General features: G+C 41.1%; 1 protein-coding gene across 2 annotated transcripts in view; it reads right to left on the minus strand.

Annotated features, from left to right (window-relative positions):
* Positions 1-550: 550 nt before the first annotated feature.
* The window catches only part of stradb (STE20 related adaptor beta), a 31,332-nt gene continuing 5,259 nt past the window's right edge, over positions 551-26,623 (minus strand). The window contains exons 4-13 of one of the 2 annotated variants that reach the window (XM_052015003.1): positions 25,490-25,570; positions 24,265-24,361; positions 17,645-17,766; positions 15,133-15,241; positions 14,904-15,027; positions 13,436-13,607; positions 8,032-8,136; positions 7,670-7,908; positions 4,789-4,831; positions 551-4,334 (exon numbers count right to left, since the gene is read on the minus strand). In XM_052015003.1, coding sequence (XP_051870963.1) covers positions 4,185-4,334; positions 4,789-4,831; positions 7,670-7,908; positions 8,032-8,136; positions 13,436-13,607; positions 14,904-15,027; positions 15,133-15,241; positions 17,645-17,766; positions 24,265-24,361; positions 25,490-25,570 — 1,242 coding nt within the window. In that variant the 3' untranslated portion in view covers positions 551-4,184. Of the gene's footprint in view, positions 4,335-4,691; positions 4,832-7,669; positions 7,909-8,031; positions 8,137-13,435; positions 13,608-14,903; positions 15,028-15,132; positions 15,242-17,644; positions 17,767-24,264; positions 24,362-25,489; positions 25,571-26,623 lie in introns of both variants that reach the window. The other variant, XM_052014995.1, reaches the window with a different exon arrangement.

A 26,623-nucleotide genomic window follows, 5' to 3' on the forward strand; every position in this document is an offset into this window, starting at 1 on the left:
TCAATGGTGTTACATTTTAACCTATCTTAAACTTCTTTTTGACAAATATACTCAAACAATTTGGCTGCTGCTGTAGATTTGGGAAAGGGGGATTTGTTATGTAAAATGTGGTTATGCTTCAAAGGCAATTCCAGCACTAGGTTGGAGACACCAATTCTACAGGTGCTAGAAATCTGGAGCAATACACACAAAATGCTGGAGGAATGCAGCAGGTCGGGCAGCAGCTATGGGGGGAAATAAACAGTTGATGTTTCAGGTCAAGACCCTTCATCAGGACTGGAAAGGAAGAGGGCAGAAGCCAGAATAAAGGGTGGGGGGGGGGGGGGGGGGGGGAAGAGAGGAGCACAAGCTGGCAGGTAATAGGTGTGTCCAGGTGAGAGAGGGAAGGTAGGTGGGGGGGGGGGGGGGGGGGAGGGGGAGAATGAAAGGGAATAATGCAAGAAGCTACATACATCATTCTTCATCACTTCCTTTCAGCCCCCTGATGAAGGGTCTTGACCTGAAATGTCAACTGTTTATTTCCCTTCATAGATGCTGCCTGACCTGCTGAGTTCCTCCAGCATCTTGTGTGTATTGCTCAAGGACTAGATTATTTCTTTTGTCACTGATCTGCTTAATTTATTAGACATGTTATTGTTTCAGGAACTGTCCATCAATGAGGTGGACCTATTTGCATTTTCCCTCATTAAGATTTCTAATTGTTATAAACAGTGGCTCTGCCTTCCTTTAGGTATCCCATTTATTTTGCTAGTTGGAAGTAGTGGAAAAACAGGCATTTTGTGTTAGTCTCACTTCCTTCAATACCCTGATAATTTGCTTATCTTCTGACACAAATAGTAACTTTACCAATCATCTACTGTCCCTAAGTGACACCAGGCTGACTTTCCAGATAAAGTATCTGCTCTCAGGCAGCCCCTAATCATAAACTGGGCAAATGAAATGGCAATTACAATACAGGGAGCTGAGACTACAGATGCTGGAATCAGGAGCAAAGAACAAACTGCTGGAGGAATTCAGGACCGATGCGGGGTTGACCATTCCTTACCCTCCACAGATGCTGCCTGAGCCACTGCATTCTGCCAGCAGTTTGTTCTTTGCTTAAAACATTACAGAGAGATGGGTTCTTCAACATTTGCAATTATGGCCAGTTTAACAATATTTTTGAAGAAAATAACTGAATTGGTTGCTTTTAGTTAGGACACTAAATATATTTTCCATTGTGACCTCTTACAGAAGGGAAAATGCTCATAGCTGGCGTCTATTAGAATCCTTCAACACATAGAATAGTGGGAGCAGTTACTATACCCAATGTTTTCCACCAGTATCTCTACTAGCTCATCTGGAATTCTGTTTAAAAAGTCTCAAAAGCTGTCTCATTAACACTGCTTGGAATGGGCTACTGGCAATGGTGGTGGGGGCGGATACGATAGGGTCTTTTAAGAGACTTTTGGATAGGTACATGGAGCTGAGAAAAATAGAGGGCTATGGGACTCTAAGGTAGGGACATGTTTAGCACAGTTTTGTGGGCCAAAGGGCCTGAATTGTGCTGTAGGTTTTCCATGTTCTAAATATCATCACAACAAGCTTTAAAAGCACAAAAGAAATCTATTTCTCTGCATGTGTGCAATCACAATCCTGTCCCACACATTCCCTTTAGTCAGGATAAATGCCTAGATGCTGAGTAAACATATTAGCTATGGTACAGATTTTGATCACATCTCCAATCACAGCAAAACCATGTCTCATACAATATTCATCACACCCAAAAAAAAAGTACCAAGAAGATATTTTTGGAATTAAGACAAAAGAAAATCTTTGGTATAAAGCATATCTATCATTAAATTCATTCTCCTCTCCTCCACCAAACTCACTCACCCAATATGGGAATACTGGATACACCATGAAGGATAACACATGTATCATGTTGTTCATATATCCACTATATTTTTGAATGACGCAATAACCAAGTCTAATTGCACTGGTTCACATCAGATTCCAGTTAAGGGTACTGGTAAAATTTAGTGTTAACGTAGTGTATACAGGGTTAGATTTTGCATCTCATTGAACAAAATGGAAATAAATGACACTTACTTAAAACCTGATAATGTTGGGAGTTTAATAAGACGGTAGCTTCATAATTTCAAATAGAAGACAACTAAAAAGCTTTATTTACAATGGCTCCTCAACAAGTCAGGACTAAATGGAATTTATTTGGAAACTATCCCTTTGTTCAGGTTTCAGTTTCACCAACAAAACAGGAAAACAAAATCTCTGACTGCTTCCAGAAAACTTTAATAATTAAATTGAGATATTGTCATACACAGCAAACTCTGTATTTTCTATGAGAAAAATTTGCAATATGGATTATTTGTAAAGGTGAAGCCAGCTGCATGACTATACAGTGAATTGAGACACTGGGTGGTATGGTTCAATTATATATAAATTTAAATGATCTATAACAGTGCAAATTGCTTGCATTGTTTTAATTTACCAAAAAAATTTATAGTAGCAGGACTATAGAGGCACCTCCGCAACATGCCACTTTTAATTATCGTGATTCGGTTAGCTAATACAACCCAAGCCTATGGAATTCCAGCCCTAGTAACATTTTAGTGAATCTGCATTGCACCCTTTCCAAGAAGTAATGAGGTCTAATGCTCAAAAGTGAACAGTACTGTTAATGTAGCCTCAGAAAACCTTGTATATTTGAACCTCACTTTTGTATTTGAGCCCCCTGAGGTAAATGCCAACATTATAATACTTTTTAAAATATTTTTGTATGTTTGATATACATGAATTCCTTTATTTCCTTTCCTGCTAAACATCTCCTAATCTAACTCATTAAGAAAATGTTCCCTTTAGCTGCCTCCAAGTGGATGATCACAGAGTTTTGTCTACTCAATCTGATCAAAAGCCTTTTTTTGTTGTTGTTTCATCAGTTTTAATGATATTCTGCATGTCACATAAAAGTGGATAGGGTGGGGCAAAGTTATGGTACAAAAGAAATTATGTAGATGTTGGAAAACTGAAATAACAATGCTAGAAATACTCAACAGGTCAGGCAACATCTGTAGAGAGAGAAACAGGGTTAAAACTTCAGATCATTGACCTAACCTCAGGACTAATTATTAGTGACAGTGATTAGATAGTCAATAATAATGAGCCTGGGATTGCAGTAGTCAAGCAAATCAATCCAAATATGCTGTTTATAAAGATCTGAAAATAACATTTAGTCTTACCCAAAGAATCCACTTATTCAGACTGTGTTAAAAAGGGACAAGGCACATTGGACCACCAAAATAAAGTCTGAGGACCAATTCTCATTGCACTGTCTTCATATTAGATACCAGTTAAGGGAACTGGTAAGAATTAGTGTCAATATAGTGTTTTCACGTTTAGAGTTTGGATCCCTTTGAACAAAATGGAAATAAATGGCACCTAAACCCTAATCTTTTGATAGTCTGATGTGATGACAGTTTCATAATTTCAAATGGAAAAGAGCTAAAAGCTTTTAAAATAATGGCTCCCAGCCTATTGTTCCCTAAGCAATGAAATGAGAATGTCTTGGGGAACTCGTCTGCCACTTTCTTCTCTTTCACATTTCTGTTTGGATGCTCATTCTTCTATCTCAGCTTTGCTCCTTCTGCCTTAGCCCAATATCATCCCACAGCAAAATTAAGGACAAACCGCAAGGTGATCTTGAAGTTCAATCCTGTTGAAACACATAGACCTCACTATGCTACTAAACCACCAGATGTAATAAAGGTTGTTTGTATATTTATGCATGTAAAGAAAGTACAAAGATATGTTCAAAAATATATTTGTGCTTGTGCATTTGGCCATTTTGAGTATCTTGAGCAACTACATATCCTAATGTTCCAAATTACCTTTCAAAGTAATAATCTAATACTGGAATAGAAAATGCACAATTTGTAAACACAAGTGCATTTTATGCACAAATGCAGGATCAATTTGGATCAAGATGGATAAATGCCTAATCTAGATTTACAGCACAGATCAAGATTCCCACATATCAGCACAAAGGCAGCAATAACATATGCCTAATTTTAACAGGTCATTTCCTTGTCTTCAGTCACCTCAATGGGCAACTAACACAAGGTGAAACCAATTCAAACTTGTTGTGTTTGTCATAAAAAGAGACAAATGGGTAAAAGGAAATAAAGTTAAAATTCCCAGTCACCATCTAGGTCTTGTAAGGGACTGATTGGGCTGTCTCCTTTTGACTCTGATGTCCCCACTGTGGCCCGAGAGCCAGAAAGCGGCACAGCTGGCTGAAGCAGATTGATCAGGGACGACTTGGTCTGCTTTTTCACCTGCAGAAGTGGGAAAGAAGTTAACACCACTCACACCCAAGCAGTCTGCATAGGTTAGGGCTTCCAAAATGCGTGAAGCCTAATGCAAAGCAATATTCTGATAAAATTCTCTATTTAGTACTGAGAAAAATAGTAAAATGTTAATAAATGCATACGTCATCATAGCATTTTAAACTTATTCCTGGTACTGTTTACCATAGCAGCAGAAGGCAAAACAAATAAACATATTCATATCCATCTTGATGGGTTTTATTTACTACATGATTTACTAATTAGCAATACATTAAATTCTTTAGAATTTTTAAATCATTAATTACTTTGACATTTTCAAAATCTAAATACTGAAAATTAACAAACCCATCTTCCAGTGTTCCACAGTCTCCCAGGTTCTGATGAGGTATGTGTTCAATCTTAATTTTAAAATCAACAGAAAATAAATGGAGTGAATAAGCACCTGTTTAAAGAAGGGGTGGGATAGCAACGTGCTTGCTGATGGTCTGAAAAAGAGAAATCGAAAATTATTGATTCAAACCAAATAAGTATATCGATTATCACAATAATTACAAAAAAGAGTCATTACAAGATGAAAACTTTCTGAAGGTCTAATCCTGTTAATTTAAAGTCAAATTACAATTTACTTTGAACTACAATTTTTCTTAAAAGGGTAATTGCCATTTTAGTGCAATTGTTTTGATCAAATCACTGAATAATATTCACAGGTGCTGCCTGACCTGCAGAGTTTCTCCAGCATTTTCTGTTTTTATTTCAGATTTCCAGCATCTGCAGGATTTTTTTTTTAAAAAATTTCATTTACTGTTGGAATTCACTGCCCCTTCTGGGAATGCCAACTCTGAAGAAGTTCTCCTCCGCTCACTGGCAGGATTTCCGCTTGTCCCTTTTGTTTTGTCCACAGATGCTGCCTGACCTGCTGAGTGTTTCCAGCATCTGCAGTGTTTTTTTTTAAATTTTCATTGAATAATATCATTCATTTTGATCTGAAAAAGAACACCAGATTCCCAGGAATAGATTGCATCTTCTCCATGCTACAAACCATCTCTCCCCACTCCATAATCTTTTGAGTACACACTTATTTGTCTTTTTCCTTACAACTTAATAAATGGAGTCCTTTGTGAGTGATGTTTATATTGTGAGTAGCTATTGCCCTTCATTGGTATATACTGTTTCATGCTCAAAAAAAAATTACAACTCTTTCACTTATTAACAAATCTGCACAGTTTACTATGAGAAATCTCACTTTGAAAGTCAGCATTACTCAAATCTGGCATCATAATGGCTATTTTGCACAAATCACTTTTAAACCACAATCCTTTAAGTTAATCATATTGTTAATATGCAATATTAATGCTTGGCCGTAACTAAATCTGGCTCGCTGATCTTTAAATCCTTTTTGTTGGAGTTGTTGCAGGAAATTGTAGTGTGCAAACCAGACAATAAATAGGTTCCTTACCTGGGGTCACCTGATAATACCGATTTATATGAAATTCAAAATCACCATTAAAATCACTCTGCCTTTACCAGAAGTTTGTCAAATCTCAGCATTAATACACTCTGCCACTTCATAGTTGTTGCCAGGAATTCTATACACACTGATCTGTCCAATTCTTAATTATTCTCGTCTTCTCTGCCTGCTTACTTGTATCACCTCTAGTCAGACAGGTGATTTGTTCATTAAACAGTAATGGTATTCGTTCCTACCACCATGCATTGTAAAACTTTGATAATCCTGCAATTCTAAAATCCCAATGGTTTTTGGCATTTGGCTCACCAGGTGCTGTTTGCCATGCTCCTTTTCCACACACCAGGGCCATGCCCCCTTTACACTTGCCTGCTTCGCTGGAAAATTATAATACTGTATAACACCTTTAAAATTCAATTAAAAGTGCTGGGTATTAATAGAAGTAACATCTGTCAGTCTGGCACCACCAATGGCTTAAATGTGCCGGATTATCAAAATTTTACCATAGTGTGGTACATTCAATTCAGAGTCATACATCATGGAAACAGGCCCTTCAGCCCAACTTGTCCATGCTGACTGTGTTGCCCAGTGAGCTAGTCCCATTTGCCACCGTTTGGCCTATAGCCCTCTAAACCTCTCCTATGCATGTACTTATCTAGATGGCTTTTAAATGTTGCTAATGTGCCTGCCTCAACCAGTAATTCTGGCAGCTCATTTCCATATACGCACCACCCTTTGCATGAAGAAGCTGCCCTGATGTCCCTTTCAAATCTCCCGCTTCTGATCTTAAACCAATGCCCTCTCGTTTTTAGCACACCTTCCCTGGGAAAAAGACCATGTCCTTTCACCCTGTCTATGCCCCTCATAATCTTATATACCTCCTACGTTCCAGGGAATAAAGTCCTGGTCTACGCAACCTCTCCTTGTAACGCAGGCCCCCAAGTCCAAGCAACATCCTGGTAAATCTTTTCTGCACTCTTTCTAGTTTAATAACATCTTTCCTATTACAGGGTGGCCAAAACTGTACACAATACTCCAAATGCAGCCTCACCAATGTCTCATATACTGCCACATAACTTCCCAATTCCTATACTCAATGCCCTGACTGATGGTGGCCAGTGTGCCAAATGCCTTCTTCACCACCCTATCTACCTGTGATGCCAGTTTCAGCAAACTATGCACTTGCACTTCTAGATCTTTCTGTTCTACAACACTCCCCAGGGCCCTAACATTCATTGTACAAGTCCTACCCTGGTTTGACCTCCAAAAATGCAATACCTCACTTATACCTGGATTGAAAGCCATTTGCCAATCCTCAGCCCACATATCTAGCTGATCAAGGTCCCCCTGTAATTTTCCATAACCTTCTACACTGTCCACAACACCACCTATTTTAGTATCATCCGCAAACATACTAACCACGCCTTGTTCATTCACATCCAAATTGTTTATACAAATTAAAAACAACAAAGGTCCCATCACAGACCCCTGTGGCACATGACTAGACACAAGTCTCCAGTCCGAGAAACAACCCTTAACCATCACCCTCTGCTTTCTACCACTGAGCCAATTCTGAATCCAATCCACTCTCTCCCCCTGGATCCCATGTGGTCTGACGTTCCAGACTAGCCTGCCATGAGGGACCTTGTCAAAGGCCTTGCTATAAAGTCCATATAGACAACATCCACTGCCCTACCCTATTGCTAATCCAGTTTCATATGCACACCTCATCAAGAGCTATTACGTTACACCCTTTAAGCTGAACTTCCATCTGCAATTCATTCATTTCATTAACAACCTTTTAGTTGTACATTTACCTACCACAATTTCTGATTACTCTTCGAGTTAACCAACCTACCGATTGCCAGGCTCTCTCTGTAGACAGAGCTCCACAAAGCTGTGAAAAGCTGCAGAGAAAGTTTTCTTCGTTGAACTTGGGGATTGTTCACTTCTTTTTGTCCTCATCATGCGGTAGATGGCCATACTCTCCCCAATGCCAGAATCCATTCCAGAGCGGAAATTCTTTATCATTAGTTCCTTTTGTGGAAAACTGAAGTCGACCAAACATAATGACCTCTTCAACTTCTGGAGCAGCATCTGCAAAATGGAAATAGGAAAGCTAAATGGACAACCTTCCCCTATCTTCCTCTGTCATGCATCAGCCACATTAAACAGTTTCTTAATGTGCAATGCTCCATTTTCAAGAATTAAGAAAGTCACCTGTGTAGGCGGTGTATTCTGAAAAGGAACCTGGCCTCTGGCTAACTCACATGCTGTGATCCCAAGGCTGTAGATGTCAGACTTCGCATCATATCCATGCAAGTCCTAATGTAGAAGAGAAGGTGCAGTGTTTGAAATCCAATGGTAATGGGCAGGCTTACAATACCACTGTTCATCAAGGGAAGAAATGTGGAACTCCAGCTAACTGCACACCAAGATACATTGAAAGAAAGCTTACTATTGCTGCATCTCAAACCTAAAAAAGGAAAGAGCAGGTTCTTTCAATGTATTGGACATCAGCTGATCCACATTCTGCTTTACTGCCTTTAGCTCCATTATAAATCAGGAGGCAAGGCAAAATTTGAGAATTTTTGTATTAGTTTTATGTTGTTATTCCATCATTTAAGGCATGGTTAGATAGTCACTCAGGAAGCCCAAAGTGCAAGTGAAAAAGCTCTGCAAGTGAAACTCTCGCCCTTGTACTCCTCATCTTGGTCTTTGAATAAAATCCTTGGTTGAATGTACAGGTAGTCTCCGGGTTACACCAGGTTCCATTCCTGAGAGCTGTTTGCAACCTGAATTTTTTGTAAGAGGAACACAGAAACAGCTGTGAGGGGAAGAGCAGCCGTCAGCCAGCCTCACTGACTCTGAGTGAACGAGTCTGCTCAGCACCCCAAGCTCGGCTCAGCTCAACCCCACTGCTGATTGTTGTGGCTTGTTCATATGTATAGGTGTCCACAAGCTGGGTGTTCTTAGCCCCAGGGAGGGCCTGTATTCCTGTTGATTACTTTGGAGACTGGTCATCGGGATAACTACTCCTGGTCCTCTCTGCCGTTTTAGTCACAAAAGAAAAGCACAGAGGATCGTGCCCAAATTCTGCAAGTTGGTGAACTATTACACTTGAACACAGGGAAAGAAATAGCACAAAACTGGATTCATTCATCATGAGATTAAAGGCAACTGACAAAGAATATTCATCATGTGCAGTGCAAGGGCAGATTGTATTGAGTCTTTTATATTCAAAGGAATACAAAACTAAATAAGGATTGATCGAATTCTGCATTGGAAACAAACATCGAATCACAGAATGGTTACACCACAGAATGGTTACATGACAGGTAGACAGGGTGGTGAAGAAAGTCTTCATTCAGTGCACTGAGGATAGAAGTTGGGGTGTTATGTTGCAGTTGTACAAGATGTTGGTGAGGCTGCCTTTGGAATATTGTGTTCAGTTTTGGTCACCCTGTTGTAGCAAAGATCCACTCGGATCATTCAGAAACCGAGTCTGTACCAACTCTATACAAGAGCAATAGAGTCATACAGCATGGAAACAAGCCCTTCATCCCCACCAGTCCGTGCTGACCGAGGTGCCCATCTAAGCTAGTCCCACTTGCTCGCGTTTGACCCTCTAAAACTTTCCTATCCATGTACCTGTCCAAGTGACTTCTAAATGTTGTTAATGTACCTGCCTTAACCACTTCCTCTGGCAGCTCATTCCACATACGGACCACCCTCTGGGTGAAAAAGTTGTGCCTCAGGTTCCTATTAAAACTTTCCCCTCTCACCTTAAACCTATGCTCTCTAGTTCTTGATTCCCCAACCCTGGGGAAAAGACAGAGTGCATTCACCCTATCTATGCCTCTCATAATTTTATATCACCCCTTATTCTCCTACGCTTCAATGAAAAAAGTTCTAGCTTGCTCAAGTCCTGGCAACATCCTTGTAGATCTTTTCTGCACTCTTTCCATCTTAATGCATCTTTGCTATAGCAGGGTGACCAAAACTGAACACAATATTCCAAAGGCAGCCTCACCAACATCTTGTACAACTGCAACATAACACCCCAACTTCTATCCTCAGTGCCCTGAATGAAGACCTCCTTCACCACCCTGTCTACCTGTGATGCCATTCTCAGGGAATCATGTACTTGTACTCATTGGTCCCTCTGTTCTACAACACTCCCCAGGGCCTTACCATTCACTGTGAAAGTCCTACCCTCATTTGTCTTCCCAAAATGCAACACCTCACACTTATTTGAATTAACTCCTTTGCCATTCCTTGGCCTACTTACCCAGCTAAAGTTCCACTGGAATTCTTGATAACCTTCTTCACTGTCGACGACACTACCTATTTTAGTGTTATCTGCAAACTTACTAACCATGCTTTGTACATTCCCATCCAAATCATTGATATATATGACAAATAACCAACCTCTGCCACTAAAAATAGCACCGACACCTGAGGCACACCACTAGTTACAGGCCTCCTGTCAGGAAAAAAAAACAACCTTCCACCCATCACCCTCTGCTTCATACAATCAAGCTAAATGTGTATCCAATTAGCCGGATCTCCCTGGATCCCATGCAATCTAACTTTCTATAGCAGCCTCCTACCATGTGGAAACTTATTAAAGCCCTTACTGATATCCATACAGACTATACGTCTACAACCCTGTCCTCATCGACCTTCTTGATTACTTCTTCAAAAAACGCAAATCAAATCGTGAGACATGATCTCCTGCGCACAAAGCCGTGCTGACCATCTCTAATCAACCCATCTTTCCAAATCCATGTATATCTTATCTGTCAGAATCCCCTCCAGTACATAGCTAGCACAACATCACGGAAACCAGCTGCCCCTCCATGGACTCTGTCCACACTTCTTGCTGCCTAGATAAAGCAGCCAACGTAATCAAAGACCCCACCCACCCTGGACATTCTCTCTTCTCATCCCACCCATCGGGCAGAAGATACAAAAGCCTGAAAGCAAATGCCACCAAGCTCAACGACAGCTTCTATCCCACTGTTAAAAGACCATTGAAAGGTCTCCTTGTATAAGGTGAACTCTTGACCTCACAATTTATCTCGTCATGGCCTTGCACCTTACTGTCTGCCTGCAATGCACTTTTCCTGTAACTGTAACACTTTATTCTGCTTTCTGTTATTGTTGTCCCTTGTACTACCTCAATGCACTGTTGTAATGAAATGATCTGTATGAATTACAAGCAAAACAAAGTTTTTCACTGTGAGAAACAAAGGACTGCAGATGCTGAAAAACACGATGATGCTGGAGAAACTCAGCAGGCCAGGCAGCATCCGTGGAGAAAAGCCGGTGGTCAACGCTTTGGTTCAGGACCCTTCTTTAGGACTGAAGATAGGAAAAGGGGAAGCCCAATATGTAGGAGGGAAAAGCAGAGCAGTGATAGGTGGACAAAAGAGGGGAGGCGGGGTGGGCACAAGGTAGTAAAAGGTAGATGCAGGTAAGAGATAGTGATAGGCAGGTGCGGGGGGAGGAGGGGAGAGGAGAGCAGATCCACCGGGGGATGGGTCAAAGGTAGAGAGAGAGAGGAAAAAAAAGGTAGAAAAAAAGAGGCCAGGAATGGGAAGAAGAGAAGAAGCATGGTGGGGGGGTTGTGGGGAAGGGGGGTGGGGATTACCTAAAGTGGGAGAATTCAATGTTCATGCTGTTAGGCTGCAACGTTCCAAGAAGGAAAATGAGTTGCTGTTCCTCCAGTTTGTCCTTGGAATTCTGGCAGTGGAGGCGGCCAAGGACTGTCATATCTGTGATAGTGTGGGAGGGGGAGTTGAAGTGACTGGCAATGGCGAGATGCAGATCACTACAGGTTTTTCACTGCACAGGAAGTCCCCGGATTACGAACGAGTTCCGTTTTTGAGTCTGTTCGTAAGGTGAATTTGTATGTAAGTCAGAACAGTTACGTACAGTTCACATCTAGCATCAATTAGTCCTAAATCACTACAAGCTTGTTATTTATGGCTATATATTAAGATCCAAATGGAATTTTGATTCCAGTTTCATTATAATTCCACACATAATGTGAAGCAATCTAAAATACAGCATAAATTGTTATCACCGGGACATGTGAAGACTGTCATCAGTCTTATGTGCGTTTGGTGTCATTCATTACAGTACAGTACTGTGGAGGTACAGTTACCACATCGAGTGAATTTTGTGTATTTTCCGGCTGATGGACAAAATCAACTTAACGACATCTGTAGAAATGGACCTCGGTCATTACCTGGGGACAACCTGTCGGGGGAAAGCAAGTGCTGGATAAATAGATAGATAGAGAGTGAGATAGAGATAAATAGAGAGATAGGTATGGTGGGTGGGGGTAGCGGGAGAGGGGGCTGGTGACCATTCATAGCGCCCCTCATCATTCGGAACTCCTCCAACATCCCTGCCCGAAATAGCGGTACAGACTGTAACACATGAAATCCACGATCCAGCCGTTCGCCACCTCCATCACCTGGAAAAAGTCAACACTGACAAGCAAACCATTCTGCGCCCAATTCCGTGCCTTCTTCCCGCTGTTCGTAAGTCGGGCGTTCGTAACCTGGGGACTTCCTGTACCTCGGCACATGTGACAATAATAAACCAATTTACCAATTTATGCCCACCACTGTGGTTAATCAGACTGCTCTATAGATAATAGGTTTATCCTTAGTCCCTTTTTCAAACATCTGCAATTTTCCAACACTTGGGCACCACCCCTAAATGTTTAGATGTTTGAAAGATATATGGATAGGGCTCCTACAATCTTCTCCTGTCTGGACCAGGTGATTTATCTACCCTAAGCCTTTTTTAATAGCTCCTCTTTATCAGTTGTTTCAGCCCATGCAGAATCTCAACTACATCTTCCTTTGCTGAGAAACCAGCTGCATCTTCCTTGGTGAAGACTGGGATACGACACTCAGTACCTCAGCCACACCCTCTGCCTCCAACAACAAGTTTCCTTGGACTCTGGTCAGCCCAATTTCTTCTTTTACAATACTTTTCGTGTTCACATACCTTTGGAATGTTTTTTAGATTTCTTTTGAAGTTTGTTGCTGGTCTTTTCTCCCTTTGCCTCTCATTGCCTTTTTTACTTCCCTTTCTGTAATCAGGCAGGTTCTCACTTGTGCTAACAACCCAGAATCTTTCCTGTGCTTTTTTTTACTGCTCTGATTTGATAGGGCAGATGGTAAGAAAACATTTCTTCTGGCAAGGACATTAGAACAAGGAGACATACTGTCTCCCAAAGGGTGTTTGGCAATCTGGAACTTTTCCTTCAGAAGTTTGCTGAGGATGTAGGCTCAATTCATATAACTGAAAAATATGTCTTATAGATAATTACAGAATGATTAATCATGATTGAACTGAATGGCATATTCCTGTTTCTACTCCTAAAATGTATTTGTTTTAGTCACAATTAGCCTTGGTTTCATTATTAAATGAAAAACTCTATTTGATAGATTATCCAAGTACACAGTTCCAGACAACAGGCAAGTTGGTAAATTAAAACTATTTGTTAAAGTGCCAAAAGAGAAATATCATTTATTCAGCATCCATCACACTTTCAGCTTGGTGTACAAAGACTCAAGTTCGTAGTGCTGCTTAAGCTTACCTGTTGGAGAACTTCAGGGCTCAGCCAAGGCAGAATAGAAGCACTGAATTCTGGAAAATCATATACAACTCTTAGCCTTTGTCCATCAGTGATCATGTTGCAAAGACCATGCAGACCGGAGAGATAAATATGTCCCTCCCCAGAAATAAGTATATGGCTTGGCCTAACACTCCTGTTGAGGGAAAACAAGAATATTCAGAACTCAGCTTGTCTCCATCGGGAAAGTGTTTTGAATAAACTGTCCCAGAATTAAGTCCAGTCTCAAGATGGGGGACGAATGACCCTTGAGTACCCGACAAAATGTGCAGGTTGAATCAGTCTGCGCAGTCTTGAATGTAAATTTGAGTAGATTCAAGTTGATTCCAAACCAATCCAAGTCTACAGCAGTAAAAATTCAATCATTTTAATGAAAAAGCCAAATAAGACTTCACTAATGCACTTCATGTTGTGGTAATGCAATGGAATTAGGGAAAAAATATTTTTTGAACAGTATTTAATCCCCTTAACTTAATTTCACAGCTTTTTGCTTCTCACTAGCCTCCATATTTAAAACAAAATTTGTACCTTAGGGTTATTAAGTGCTAACAATTCCCTTAAAATATAATTCAGAGATTAGTAAGTCAACAGCAGCACATAGCTCAATCAAAGCCTCAAATTAAAATGAAATTTTCTTAAGATTTAAGGGTTGCATTAAAGCATCATAAATATTGAAGATGAACATTCAATCTATTTTAATGCAAAACAGTATAACAAAATAAAGCACTGAAGGATTGTGTACTTTTACATCTGACAACTACAAATGCTGGAAGGCAATCCAGAAATTATGTGCATGCATACTAATACTGGCATTTATTTAATCTGGATCATGGAAAATCAGCAATGTTTACACTGTTGTAGTGGGGAGATGACTTTGATAGAATAAATGCATTAAAGACACTAACAATCCAAGCCAAATGCCCCACAATGCATTACACCTCCCTACTTCTAATACCTGTCAGCTTACATTCTTCCAAAATTTCTATATGCCTCCAGATGTTATTTTTAAAAAAATACAAGTCGTTGTTGGACATAAAGTCTCATCAATTACTCCTTTTAAGGAGAAAGCGTACAACTTAGGAAGTGCATAACCATTGCCTTAACTCACCCTGGAGTTCTCTTTGCAACTTTAGCCACATATTTAATGAGAGGTATGATTTGACTGGCTTTTTGATTCTGAGCTGTTTATAATCACGTCTTGACTTTAAACAAATAACATGCAATACAGCAAGTTTTTCAACCACATTAATGGCACGACGGCAGATTCACAAATAAACACAAGAGGTTAAAGAATATCAAGAGGTCAGTTCTTGTAATTCTTTGGAAGCAGCAAAATGTCATCAACTAACAACAGATGCAAGAGAAATTCAAGAAAGAAAGAGGATGGGGGAAGCTTGTTTAAAAAAACAGTTGGCTTAATATCTAAACTTACCTGTGAATGCATCCCATTTGGTGAATATAATCCAATGCCTTCAAGACTCCATAAAATATATGTGCCATTAAACTCTCACTCATGCCTTCGGTAAAGTACAACTTTAGCAGGCTGCTGGCAGAACCTAGATAAAAGTCAAAAAAGCTCAAGGGGCACACATTCATTAAAAGTGATTAAGTGCAAAGAGTATAATACAACAGGAAGGTTCCTTGTACGGGTTTTACCTTACCGTAGGCTGTGAATGCCAGGATGACCCATAGCTCACTACCTTCTACAAAAACTGCTGGATGTGGCAGGATATTTGGGTGCCGGAGAAACTGCCAGATAAGCAGCTCATTCTGAAAGCAAAGCATAAATTCTCCAGATAAGGCTACATTCAGGGAAACAAATAATGTACATCAACTCGCACATAGAAGGCAGGCTCCATTCTTCCCGAAAATGTCAGCAGTTGTTTCTCTTTGGCTACCCTTTCCAATTTTCTCTTAAAATTTATAAACTCTAACTGTCAGGGTAGATAGGATAACTGGTGTTTTCCTGGATTTAGCTTGGGAATCAACTGGTGTGCCACAGTTGCTTTAACTGTACAAGACTGAGCATAGGGTGAACATTAGACAAAGCCATAAGATGACCAAAACAAAATCAAAGAAAATGAAGAAATAGAAAAAGAGTTACTAGCAAGAAATATAGAAAGGTCTCTAAAGGGCAGAGTCAGAAGAAATGTCAAATGATGAACTGATTGATGAGCATTAAACAAATATCTTGCACCCATCATCGTGGTGGAAAACTGATGAGACTGAACAGCATAGTGGCCACATTATGATCCAGTGACAATAATTCAAATCCCACATCAAATCTTAACTTTTTTTTCATTAACTAATCCAGTTCTGATGAAAAGTCTCCATGCTAAAACATTAATTCTGCTTTCCCTCCAGAACTATTTTGCTTTACTGCACTTATTCAAATAAGAGTGAGAAATAAGTTGAGTGAGAAACTTGCGCATGAAGTACAAAGTTAATTGCTAGGTAAGGTAAGCAACTAAGGCAGCATGTAGCATTACACACAAAAAGTGCTGGAGGAACTCAGCAGGTCAGGCAGCATCTGTGGAGGGAAATAAACTGTCGACGTTTCAGGTTGAGACCCTTCATCAGGACTGGAAAGGAAGAGGGCAGAAGCCAGAATAAAAAGGGAGGGGGAGGAGCACAAACTGACAGGTAATAGGCAAGTCCAGGTGACAGGGGGAAGGTATGTGGGTGAGTGGCCCCTTCACCCCTTTTTCCCCTCCCCCACCCATCACTCCTTCTGGTTCCCTACCTCCTTCCCTTTATTCCATGGTCTACTCTCCTCTCCTATCAAATTCCTTCTTCTTCAGCCCTTTGCCTCTTCCACCTATCACCCAGCTTACCAGATCACTCCCTTTCATCTTCCCTCCACCACCCACCTACCTACCCCCTCTCACCGGGACTCACCTATCACCTGCCAGGTTGTGCTCCTCCCCCTACCTTTTTATTCTGATGTCTTGACCTGAAACGTCGACTGTTTATTTCCCTCTATAGATGCTGCCTGACCTGCTGAGTTCCTCCAGCACTTTGTGTGTGTTGCTCCAGATTCCAGCATCTGCAGAACCTCTTGTGTCAAGGTAGCTAGCTTTTATTGCAAGGGACTAAGAAATCAAGTGTAAGGAAGACTTGCTCTAGTTGCACTGATAAGACCACATCAAGAGTACTGTTTGCAGATGATGTTCCCTCTCGCAAGAGAGTCTGGATCAAGAGGGCAGAGTATCCTTAGAAGGGACTGGGCATTTAGGATGGAGATGAGAGGAAATTTTATTACATAGGGCTGTGGATCCTTGGAATTCTCTATCCCAAAAGGCCGCAGAGACCCAACATATTATATTATATTTTGGGGCTCAAAGAGAATCAAGAGCTAAAGATGAAGCAGGAAAGTGTACATAATGACCAGAGTAGAGCAGACTTGAGACCTTGTGGTCTTTTCCAACATGTTCTTAAGGAAAAGGTGGGGAATGAGGGTGGTGGTGGTCTGACAGCTTTTTTTTATTTCCGTCCATATGGATTGACATATAGCTGCCTTCTACATTTAACCATGCCTCAGTTGGTAGCATTCCTTCCTCCAATTTGCGAGTTCAAGTGCTACTTTTGAGGCTCAAGTACACAAATCTAGGCTCACAGTCAAAAGCTGAGGGAGTGCTTTACGGTGTCAGATGCCAACTTTCCAATCAAATGGCACTTTGCAGGAGAGCCTGAGAGTGATATTTTTTTCCTCAACCAACACTTAAACATAATCTGGTCACTATCACATTGCTGTCAGTTAGAACTGGGCTAACACAGAAGAGTGACTATACCTTAAAAGTATTTCATTGGCCGTGAAGTAAGTGTTTTGGGACTGTATAGTTTCACCGACTGGAAAATGTAATTCTCAGTCTTCTGACGTGTGTGTGTGTGTGTGTGTGTGTGTATGTGTGTGTGTGTGTGTGTGTGTGTGTGTGTGTGTGTGATGCATGTCAGGGTTAAATAAAATAACAGCACCCAATGTGAACATTCACAAATGAAAAAGGATAAATGCTAAATGTGTCAAGTGATCACTGCTTTGATGAAAGAGGCAGTGAAACAATTTGAAGATGTACGTTGGGATCTATGTAACAATTTGACAACACTTAAAAGTTATTAGCTCAATTAAAAACATACAAAAAGGATTCTGCTTCATTGCATATTTACTATACTGACCTGCAAAGAAGACAGGTTTTCTTCCGAACAGGTGTCCATATTTGTGCGTTTGACAACTACCATGTTACCCGATGGGATGTGCTTAGCCAGGTTCACCGTGGTTAAATTACTAAAACTCTTTCCTGGAATATAAAATAAATAAATAAATAAATGGATAAATAGATGCCAAGGCAATTATTGAATTTTCAGCAGCCATTGTCATATTAAAACCAAAGGGAAAATAGTTCAGTTAAATGAAAAGTCCAATAATAATGCAGGAAATACAAGAATCTCTTAAGTTAGTTAAAACCACGTAACTGCAAAATAATTCAAGTCCTAACAGATTTCTATTTGCCCATCACAAAGGAAGTATGCTTATAGTCAAATATTTAAATGCAAGATATTGGAACACCCACAGATAATACCATGGGAGCAGCCACTATTATGGAATAGAATTCATTTTTAAAATTACACTCATGTCCTAACTAGATTAATATCCCTCAGACAAACCAGACCGACAAACCAGGACAGTGCTGCACTAGCAGAGGAGTTGCTCTTGGGTAACATTAAATTGAGACTTTAGCTATCCCCTTGGATGCAAGATCCCACAGCATTATTCAAAGAAAGGATGGGGAGTTTGCCCTGATGCCTTGGCCAAATTATCCTTCAACCAACATCAATGAAATCAAATTCATTCATTATATATGATCTTTTATTATCTCTGAGATCATAAATGGATATAAAACTAAACCCCACAGGGTTCTCAGAATGAGTGAAGGAGTTTTCCTGGTGACAGGACCAATATTTCCCTCCTAACCAACATCATTAAAATAGATTAATTGGTCCTTTACGCCAATGTCATTTATGAGATGTAACTGCACAAAAATTGTTCACCACACATGCATATTTCAAAAGTGATTCACTGTTAATGAAGCACATTGTAACATCTGAAAGGTATGACAAGATGCCATACAAATGCAAATTTCCTTACAAATCTAATATGTTATTTGTGAAATCCTTCTCTCTTGTGAGCTTGTGAGTTTTACCTTGCAGAGTTGGGAGTTGGGGCCAGATTTGGAGCAGGACCTTTGAAAAGAGGTGAGTCCCTGTGCCTGAGCTTGTGAGTTTCACCTTGCAGAGTCGGGAGTTGGAGCGAAATTTGGAGCGGGATCTTTGGAAAGAGGTGAGTCTCTGTGCCTGAGCTTGTGTGTTTCACCTTGCAAGAGTCTAAACAAGGCACATTTGCAAATTGTTACCAGTTGATTGGCTTATTAACAGCAGCAAATAAAGGTAAGGCAAGTATAAGCAGAGCGCCATTGCGTGAGTGGCTAGTATTAGAGTGGGGAGCTGAAGCTTTGGTCCAAGAGGAGTGGGCCAATGTTGGAGTGGGGCGCTGAGGCCCAAGATGCTTTGGTGAGAAGAGGTGAAGGCAAATCTCTGGTAAGTTCCTTTCTTTCTTTGCTTTGGTGTTCCCTTTAGTGCCAGGACAGAGTAGTGAGAATATCTCCAGGGTCAGTGGTGTGCTCAGCTTGTGAGATGTGGGAGTTCTCGGAGACATCCAGTCTCCCTGATAATGACATCTGCATGAAGTGCATCCAGCTGCAGCTCCTTACAGATCACATTAGGGAACTGGAGCTGCAGCTGCATGACCTTCAGCTCCTATGGGATACCGAGGAGTACATAGATAAGAGCCACAGGGATGCAGTCACTTTGAAGCTGCAAGAGGCAGGTAGCTGGGTGATTGTCAGGAGAAGGACTGAGAATAGGCAGGTAGTGCGGAGTACCCCTGTGGCTCTTCCCCTCAATAACAGGTATACCACTTTGGATACTGTTTGGGGGGGGAACAACCTACCAGAGGAAAGCTACAGTGACCAGGCCTCTGGCACTGAGCCAGGATGTATGGTGCAGAAAGGAAGGGGGGAGAAGAGGAGGGTGGTAGTGATAAGAGACTCCATGGGGGGGTAGACAGGAGATTCTGTGGACGTGTAAGAGACTCCTGGATGGTATGTTGCCTCCCAGGTGCCAGAGTCAGGGATGTCTTGGATTGGGTCCACAGCATTCTGAAGGGGGAGGGTGAACTGCCAGAGGTCGTGGTACATATTGGTACCAATGACATGGGTAGGAAAGGAGACAAGGTCCTGAAGAGGGAATATTGGGAGTTAGGTAGGAAACTGAAAAGCAGGACCTCAAGAGTAGTAACCTTTGGATTGCTGCCTGTGCCATGCACCAGTGAGGGTAAGAATAGGATGATTTGGCAGATGAATGTGTGGCTGAGAAATTGGTGCAGGGGGCAGGGATTCAGATTTGTTGATCATTGGAATCTCTTCTGGGGAAGGTACAATCTGTGTACAAAAGGTATGGGTTACACCTGAACTGGAGAGGGATCAATATTCTTGTGGGCAGGTTTGCTAGAACTGTTGGGGAGGGTTTAAACTAGTTTGGTAGGGGGATGGGAACCAGAGTAATAGGTCAGAGGTTGGTGCATTTAGTGTACAAGTAGATGCAGTGTGTACAAATACTGAGGAAGGATAGGCAGTTGTAAGGGCAAAATTGCAGTCAGTTGGATGGGTTAAAGTGTGTCTACTTTAATATGAGAAATATCAGGAACAAGGCTGATGAACTTAGAGCATGGGTAAGTATGTGGAACTGATATTACAGAGACTTGGCTGTCACAAGGACAGGAATGGCTGCTGGATATTCCAGGGTTTAGATGTTTCAGAAGGGACAGGGACAGAGGTAAAAGAAGTGGGAGAGTGGCTTTGTTGATCAGGGATAGTGTCACAGCTGTAGAAAGGGAGGATGTCCTGGAGGAATCATCCACTGAGTCAGTGTGGGTGGAAGTCAGAAACAGGAAGGGAGTGATCACTCTATTGGGAGTATTCTACAGACTGCAACCCCCGCCAAGAGCAGCGGAGACACTGAGGAGCAGATTGGGAGGCAGATTTGAGATGTGAAAATAACATGGTTGTTGTCATGGGTGATTTCAACTTCCCTAATATTGATTGGCACCTCCTTAGTGTAAAGGGGATAGATGGGATGGAGTTTGTTCGGTGTGTACAGGAAGGATTCCTGACACAGTATGTGGACAGGCTGACTAGAGGAGAGGCTGTACTGGAACTGGTACTGGGCAATGAGCCTGATCAGGTTTCAGATCTCTCGGTGGGAAAGCATTTTGGAGACAGTGACCATAACTCCTTGACTTTTACCATAGTCTTGGAGAGGGGTACGAGCAGTTGATATGGGAAAGTATTTAAATGGGGGAGGGGGAATTATGATGCTATTAGGCAGGAACTTGTGAGCACAAATTGGGAACAGATGTTCTTGGGGGAAGTGCACAGCAGAAATGTGGAGGTTGTTTAAGGAATACTTGTATGGGGTTCTGGATAGGTTTGTCCCATTGAGGCAGGGTAAGGATGGTTCCTTCACTCTACCATGGTTGACAAGAGATGTAGAATATCTTGTCAAGAGGAAGAAAGAAGTTTACCTGAGAGCATGGATCAGACAGGACCCTGGAGAGTTATAAGGTAGCCAGGAGGGAGCTTAAGAATGGACTTGGGAGAGCTAGAAGGGGGCATGAAGTCCTTGGGGAGTAAGATCATGGAAAACCCCAAGGTGTTCTACATATATGTGAAGAATAGGAGGACGATTAGAGTGAGGGTAGGACTGATCAGGGATAAGAGGAAACATGCCTGGAGTTGGAAGAGGTAGGGGAGGTCCTTAATGAATACTTTGCTTCAGTATTCACCAGAAAGTGAGACTTTGACATTTGTGAGTATGGTGTACAACAGGCTGATACGCTGGAGCATGTTGACGTGAAGAAAAAGGATGTGATGGAACCTTTGAAAAACATTAGGATAGATAAGTCACTGGGGCCAAACAGGATATATCCAAGGTTATTACAGGAAGCGCGGGAAGAGGTTGCTTTGCCTTTTGCGATGATCTTTGTGTCCTCACTGGCCATAGGAGTAGTGCCAGATTGGAGGGTGGCAAATGTTGTTCCTTTGTTTAAGAAAGGGAGTAGGGATAATCCTGGGAATTACAGACCAGTGGGTGGGCAAATCACTAGAGAAGTTTCTTAGAGGTGGGATTTATGGGCATTTGGAGAAGCATAGGCTGATTAGGGACAGTCAGCATAGCTTTGAGGGGCAGGTAGTGCCTCACAAGCCTGATTGAATTCTTTGAGGATGTGACAGCACATTGAAGGTGGAGCAGTGGATGTGGTGTACTTGGATTTTAGTAAGGTGTTTAATAAGGTTCCTCATGGAAGGCTTATTCAGAAAGTCAGGAGGCATGGGATCTAGGGAAACTTGGCTGTGTGGATTCAGAATTGGCTCGCTCATAGAACACAAGGTGGTGATAGATGGAGCATATTCTGCCTGGAGGTTGGTGACCAGTGGTGTTCTGCAGTGATCTGTTCTGGGACCCCTGCTCTTTGTGGTTTTTTTATAAATAACTTGGATGAGGATGTGAAAGGGTGGGTTAGTAAGTTTGCTGATGATACAAAGGTTGGTGGTGCTGTGGATAGTGTAGAAAGTTGCTGTAGATTACAACAGGTTATTGATAGAATGCAGAGCTGGGCTGAGAAGTGGCAGATGGAGTTCAACCTGGATAAGTGTGAAGTGATCCACTTTGAGATCAAATTTGAAGGCAGAATACAAGGTTAACAGCAGGATTCTTAGCATTGTGGAGGAACAGAGGGATCTTGGGGTCCACATTCATAGATCCTTCAAGAGTGCCATGCAGGTCGATAGGGTTGTTAAGAAGGCATATGAAGTGTTGGCCTTCATTAGTTGGGGTATTGAGTTCAAAAGCCGTGAGGTGATGTTGCAGCTCTATAGAACTGGTCAGACCACACTTGGAGTACTGTATTCAGTTCTGGTCACCTCATGATAGGAAGGATGTGGAAGCTTTAGAGGGGGTGCAGAGGAGATTTACCAGCATGTTGCCTGGATTGGAGAGCATGTCTTATGACGACAGGTTGAGCAAGCTCGGGCTTTTCTCTTTGGAGAAAAGGAGGATGAGAGGTGACTTGATGGAGGTGTACAAGATGATAAGAAGCATAGATCAAGTGGACTGTCAGACTTTTTCCCAGGGTGACAATGGCTAACATGAGGGGGACATAATTTTAAGGTGACTGGAGGAAGATACAAGGGGGATGTCAGGGGTAAGTTTTTTTTTGTGCACAGAGACTGGTGGGTGCATGTAACACTGCCAGCAGAGGTTGTTGGGGCAGATACATTAGGTACATTTAAGAGACTCTTAGATCGACACATGAATGATAGAGGAATGGAGGGCTATGTGGGAGGGAAGGGTTAGACAGATCTTGGAGCAGGATAAAATGTCAGCACAAAATTTGTGGCCGAAGGGCCTGTGCTGTAATGTCCATGTTCAATTTCCCAACCACTTTTAATCAACCACACATGGTGTAAATGTGAGGCAACTTATCTGATTTGAATTCTAGATTTTTTCTGATGTAGCCCACTGCATCTGTACACAATAATAAAAAGTATTGAATTTCTCATGAGACATTAAGTAAATGTGCTAACAGAAAGATATACATTTTATCCTTCACTAAAGGCAAATAAACTGGATACAAGCTCAAGGGTCATTCTAGATTGGAGCACATAACCTGATACTACAGACATTCAAGTTGATGGAGCAGATCTTGTGGAGAAGTTGCTGAATGCATGCGTGGGTGGATCTGAAGGATCATATGATATCATGGAAGGTGTTGTGTAAATATAAATGAGCCGAAGAATGAGTTTAACTGAAAGGAAGATTGGGGCTCCTACTGACTTCAGAAGTCTTAAATCAAGAAGAAAATCAGGCATTCTTCATACTTAATAAAAATCCATTACAAACTGAACATTAGGGCATCTGTTGTGAACAGATTAGACTATAAAACATAGAACAGTACAGCACAGGAACAGGCCCTTCAGCTCACCTTGTCTGGTGCTTGATGCCAATCTAACAATACCATCATGGTCTGTGTCTATTTTCTGCCTGTTCATGTGTCTGTCTGAATGCCTCTTAAATGCCACCATTGTATCTGCAGTGCGTTCCAGGCATCTGCCACTCTGTGTAACAAAAAAAAACTGCCTCACAAAGCTCCTTTAAACTTTCTCCCCCTCGCCTTAAATCTATGGCCTGTAGTGTTTGACATTTCCCTCCTGGGGAAAAAGACTATGACTAAGACTATGCCTCAAAGCTTGGTAGCAATGTTGTCAATACCCTGCTTACACTTACTATCTTCATTCTCAGCTGAAAAGCACCTACTACAGAAGATGCAAAGGGTCATTGTAAACAGCAGAAATACATTCCTGCACCTCAAGAGGACAGCTGGCGCTTGAAATCAAATTAAAACCCTTCTACTATTTGAAAACAGGAGCAAGTTAGACTGAATTTATTTTGTGCTTGTGGATTTGCAATGTTTTTTTCCAAAACAATCATAAATTATTCTAAAAGGAATTACTTAAATAGTTAGAGAAATACTAAAGGTTTGGGCAGCAAACAAGAACAGGATTAGACTATGTGCCTTCAGAAAAACCAGCACCTGGAACAAGTTTCAGTATTCTAACTTCTGCATTCAACAGTACATTTGTGAGGCCATTATTAAATAAACCTAATTCAAGTCTTTTTACCTAGTTCACATAGAAGCTCATAGTGACTGGCATTGGTTGTGTATATCATCTTTTCCTCTAGCTGGGACCTCCGGGAACACGTGGAAAATCCATTTTTCTATGTAGACAAAAAGAAAGCATAATAACAGATGAATACCTGTTCAGGTTGAGAAGAAATTTCTTCTTGTAGGGATCAAAATATTGAACACTTAAAGGTGAGCACCATTACCAGGCAGATTGCAGGAGGAGTGGGGGGCTAATCAAGAATAAAGGGAACTAGTACCCAACCTTGAGAGTTTATTTGCATAAAGATTACTGAATTTATCAAACCTCTGCCATGCAACTCTAAAAAGTAATCACTCTTCCTGAGAAAACTTATAGTCATTCAATTTAAATCTTGAAAATGTATCTTTTGTTTAAGTTATTGAAGTTTGTGAAGGAGTGAGCCTTTCACTCAATAACCAGTAGATATCCAATGCAAAACCAATTTGAGGAGCAAAACCTACATGCTGCCTACTAGCTATAAGTTAGTTCTCTCAATTAGTGACTGAGAATGTGATCAAATCCAACAACTGCCATACCCATCTACAATTTTGCAAAGTAAACAGATGTTATAAATAGACTGCAATGTGACTTATGAAATATGATCACTGTCCAAGAGATTATACTTATAGACTTTTTTAAAAAATTCTACCTTTATGTGCACAGACAAAATTCAGATAAGGAGGAATGCAAGTTATGATGCAGCCTGCCTCATTTTCTGCCCAATATACTGAACAGATGTCCTTGCAATCCAATGTTACCATCAAGGCTAAGTGATAATTTGTATCATAACTCAAAAGGTGAATAACCTGCCCTTTAATTTTTTTTGCAGTATCAATAAGTGACACTGTTGCTTGTAAAGCATAATAGATCTTGGGGGGGAAAGCTTCTGCCCAAGTTTCTCTCTCATAGTACAGCTGATACACCCACACTTTTGAACAGGCAGGTTAAGTATGGGTCCCTTCCAAGCCTGGATGAAATGTCCAACTGTTGTGCACCAGTAAATTATTTTGCTCAGCCTAGCACCCCTCAGCTCAGTTTGGGACAACACAAAGGCATTTAGCAGGCACTCAAATCATGTGATTACTTTGCAAAAGAAAACAGACCAGAATTATCAAATATAAAGATTAATCCTTCTCACCACCACCACTTGAGCATGTTACCTTATCAATAACACCAACATCATATTAAAGCTATAACTCACCGGATGGTGACGGTTTTTACCGTCTACCTGGCTCCCAGCATCAATTGGTTCTATTTCTGTTTGTGAAATGCAGGAACAGTCCTTAAGAGAGAAAAAGAAAATGAAGAATACAAACTTAATGTAATTAAAAGTTGGATAGGAGGGGGAAGGGCAGGAGGTGAATTCCTGATGTCTGAGATGGATTGCTGTCCAACTTCAGTAGTGAAAGCTAAAAGTGGGATTCAAGGGTAGCTACTTTGTGTTAAGATGTGGATGATTGTGTGCTACAAAGATAAATGTTGGGAACACGCTATTCAAAATTTACATTAATGATTTAGGCTCTGAAATCAAAATGGCTATATCTAAATCTGCGCACGATTGAGACCCAAGTTGCAATTTGTGAAAAGCACTGATTCACTACATTAGGCCTACACTGGATATTTTGGGCAGAGTCATAAGTGTGCATACTCACACATGGATGCTCATGCTCTGTTTCAGACACCTGGTCTGGAAAGGAGAGACACAGCATGAAATGGGAAGGGCAGTGGAAAAAGTGGGGGGATTAAGTGGAGAAACTGGTGCTTATAGACCCAGATCTGGGGTCAACATCTGTCAAGTATAGGCAAAAATGATGGGTAAGGTGGAGTGTCTATGTAGGTTCAGGGAGGTAGACAACAAAAGTTAAACCTGAGGCTGGAAACATCAATTACTAGGAGCTACAACACAGGCTAGCAAGTCCATAAAAACAACCAAGCACTGGGATTGGGAGTCAGAGAGCAGCAGGGAAACAGACCCCTTAGCCTACCCGAGCCTGTGCTGAACATTAACCCCTCCATTTTCATTAATTTTTTTTTACATTTTCCCCCTATTCCCATCAACTCTCCCCGTATTCTACTACTCACCTACGTGCAAATTGCCTGTTACTGTACTATCCTATATAATTTTCACCACTCTGGTTAAAGATCCAACTGAATCAGCTGTTGGATTTATTGGTAACTACCTTAAATTTGTACTCCCTTCTTGTGGGAAGTTTATGACTACCCTATCTAACCCTTTAATAGTTTTACAATTTCAATTCTTTGTCCCCCTTTGTGAGTTATCCATTTCCTCAAAGAAATTTGATGTTTACATCCTGCTCGCGTAATGTGTAACATG

This window comes from Pristis pectinata, chromosome 1 (assembly GCF_009764475.1).
Source record: "Pristis pectinata isolate sPriPec2 chromosome 1, sPriPec2.1.pri, whole genome shotgun sequence".
NCBI classification, from domain to species: Eukaryota; Metazoa; Chordata; class Chondrichthyes; order Rhinopristiformes; family Pristidae; genus Pristis; species Pristis pectinata.